Source organism: Solanum stenotomum, chromosome 2, assembly GCF_019186545.1.
Source record: "Solanum stenotomum isolate F172 chromosome 2, ASM1918654v1, whole genome shotgun sequence".
Lineage (NCBI taxonomy): Eukaryota > Viridiplantae > Streptophyta > Magnoliopsida > Solanales > Solanaceae > Solanum > Solanum stenotomum.
In genome coordinates, this window is record NC_064283.1 from 34,452,529 (window position 1) to 34,453,813 (window position 1,285).

Consider the following 1,285-nt stretch of genomic DNA (forward strand, 5'->3'; position numbering starts at 1 on the left):
GGGTCCATCATTGCTAGGAAGAGGCTGAATTTGGGTTTGATTATCGAGCATGAGATGACTATGAGGGAAAAGTAGCGTTAGAATTTGCTTCCATTCTCGGTGTTGATCACTAAATTATGCCGACGGGCTCGTATTTTGAGAGATAAGAAGAAGGGTGTCGAGGTTACACCCACATCTTCTATTGACATTCGATGTATAGAGGTCGAGTACACATGAGATGAGGCTGATAAGAGAAGGGCAACCCTGGTGAACATACCCCCGAAGGTTGATGGTGATATGATACGCACAGATACAACCCAACCTACTCAGGCCAGTGGGCTATCACGTACATCTGGACCTTCCTCATCTGAGACTCCCAGTACATCTGTTGCACCCCTTCCCCCTAGATCCTTTGATGCTGCTTCTACATCCCGACCCTTATCACCAGGCTATGCTTTAAAAGATGTGCCATTTAGACCATTGTGATGATGTGCGTGCCTCCCGAGTATATAACGCTATCTATGGGATGATAGAGAGGGCTATAGCTGCTGCCTTGGCCTTACTTAGGGCTGAGATGAGGGATCAGAGATTGGCGTTAGATGCCCTTACTATTAGAGTCACAGTCTCTGAGCAGACTCGAGGTGTTTTAGATGAGGTGACAACCTTGAAGGATGAGATTACTGAGTTGAGGAAGGATATGGACCAGCTGAAGTCCATCGATATGTCTATGTTGTTTGGGACCGTGGAGATCCCAAATGTCCCGAGCAGTGATGCTCCAGCCTATTTTGATGTGCCTCCACCTATCACCGGAGATGAGGTTAGAGGCGATGATGCTGTTGCAGAGTCTAAGGTTGAGATTGATGAGGAGTAGCTTGGTGTTCATGAGGATGTTGTCTACGATAATTTGATTGACTTGGAGGGTGCCATGTTCGAGACTGCTAGGCAGGCATCGCTTCAGGATACTTCTATGATAGGTTTCGGTGGAGCTAAGAATGATGAGACACCAGGCACTGATACCTAGACAGAAGGAGTTGTGGACATGCAGACTTCACCCCAGGCCTATCCTGGCATGATGATTCTCTTTGCCTCTTCTCTATTACTTTTCAGACTATTTTTGTTTTTAGTTGCATTTGAGGACAACTGCGTATTTTGTTGGGGGGAGGGGGGGTGAGGTATTTCCATACCTTCCTCTTGTGGGTTGTTTTGTGAATATTCACTTGATTATGATTTTGTTTTGTGAATATTGGAGCTCATTGGTTTATATATATATATATATATATATTGGTCGTTTAATCATGGTTGTTGA

At 45.1% G+C, this 1,285-nt stretch overlaps 1 protein-coding gene across 1 annotated transcript; it reads left to right on the forward strand.

Moving 5' to 3' along the window:
- The first annotated feature begins 442 nt into the window (after window positions 1–442).
- LOC125855929 (uncharacterized) lies at window positions 443–850 on the forward strand. The gene has a single exon (XM_049535574.1). It carries the CDS (start codon window positions 443–445, stop codon window positions 848–850), a length of 408 nt encoding a protein of 135 aa, XP_049391531.1.
- Window positions 851–1,285: the final 435 nt, after the last annotated feature.

Bases quoted from the DNA above. Each gene is read 5' to 3' on its own strand.
- LOC125855929 (XM_049535574.1), top strand. From the start codon at position 443: ATGTGCCATTTAGACCATTGTGATGATGTGCGTGCCTCCCGAGTATAT.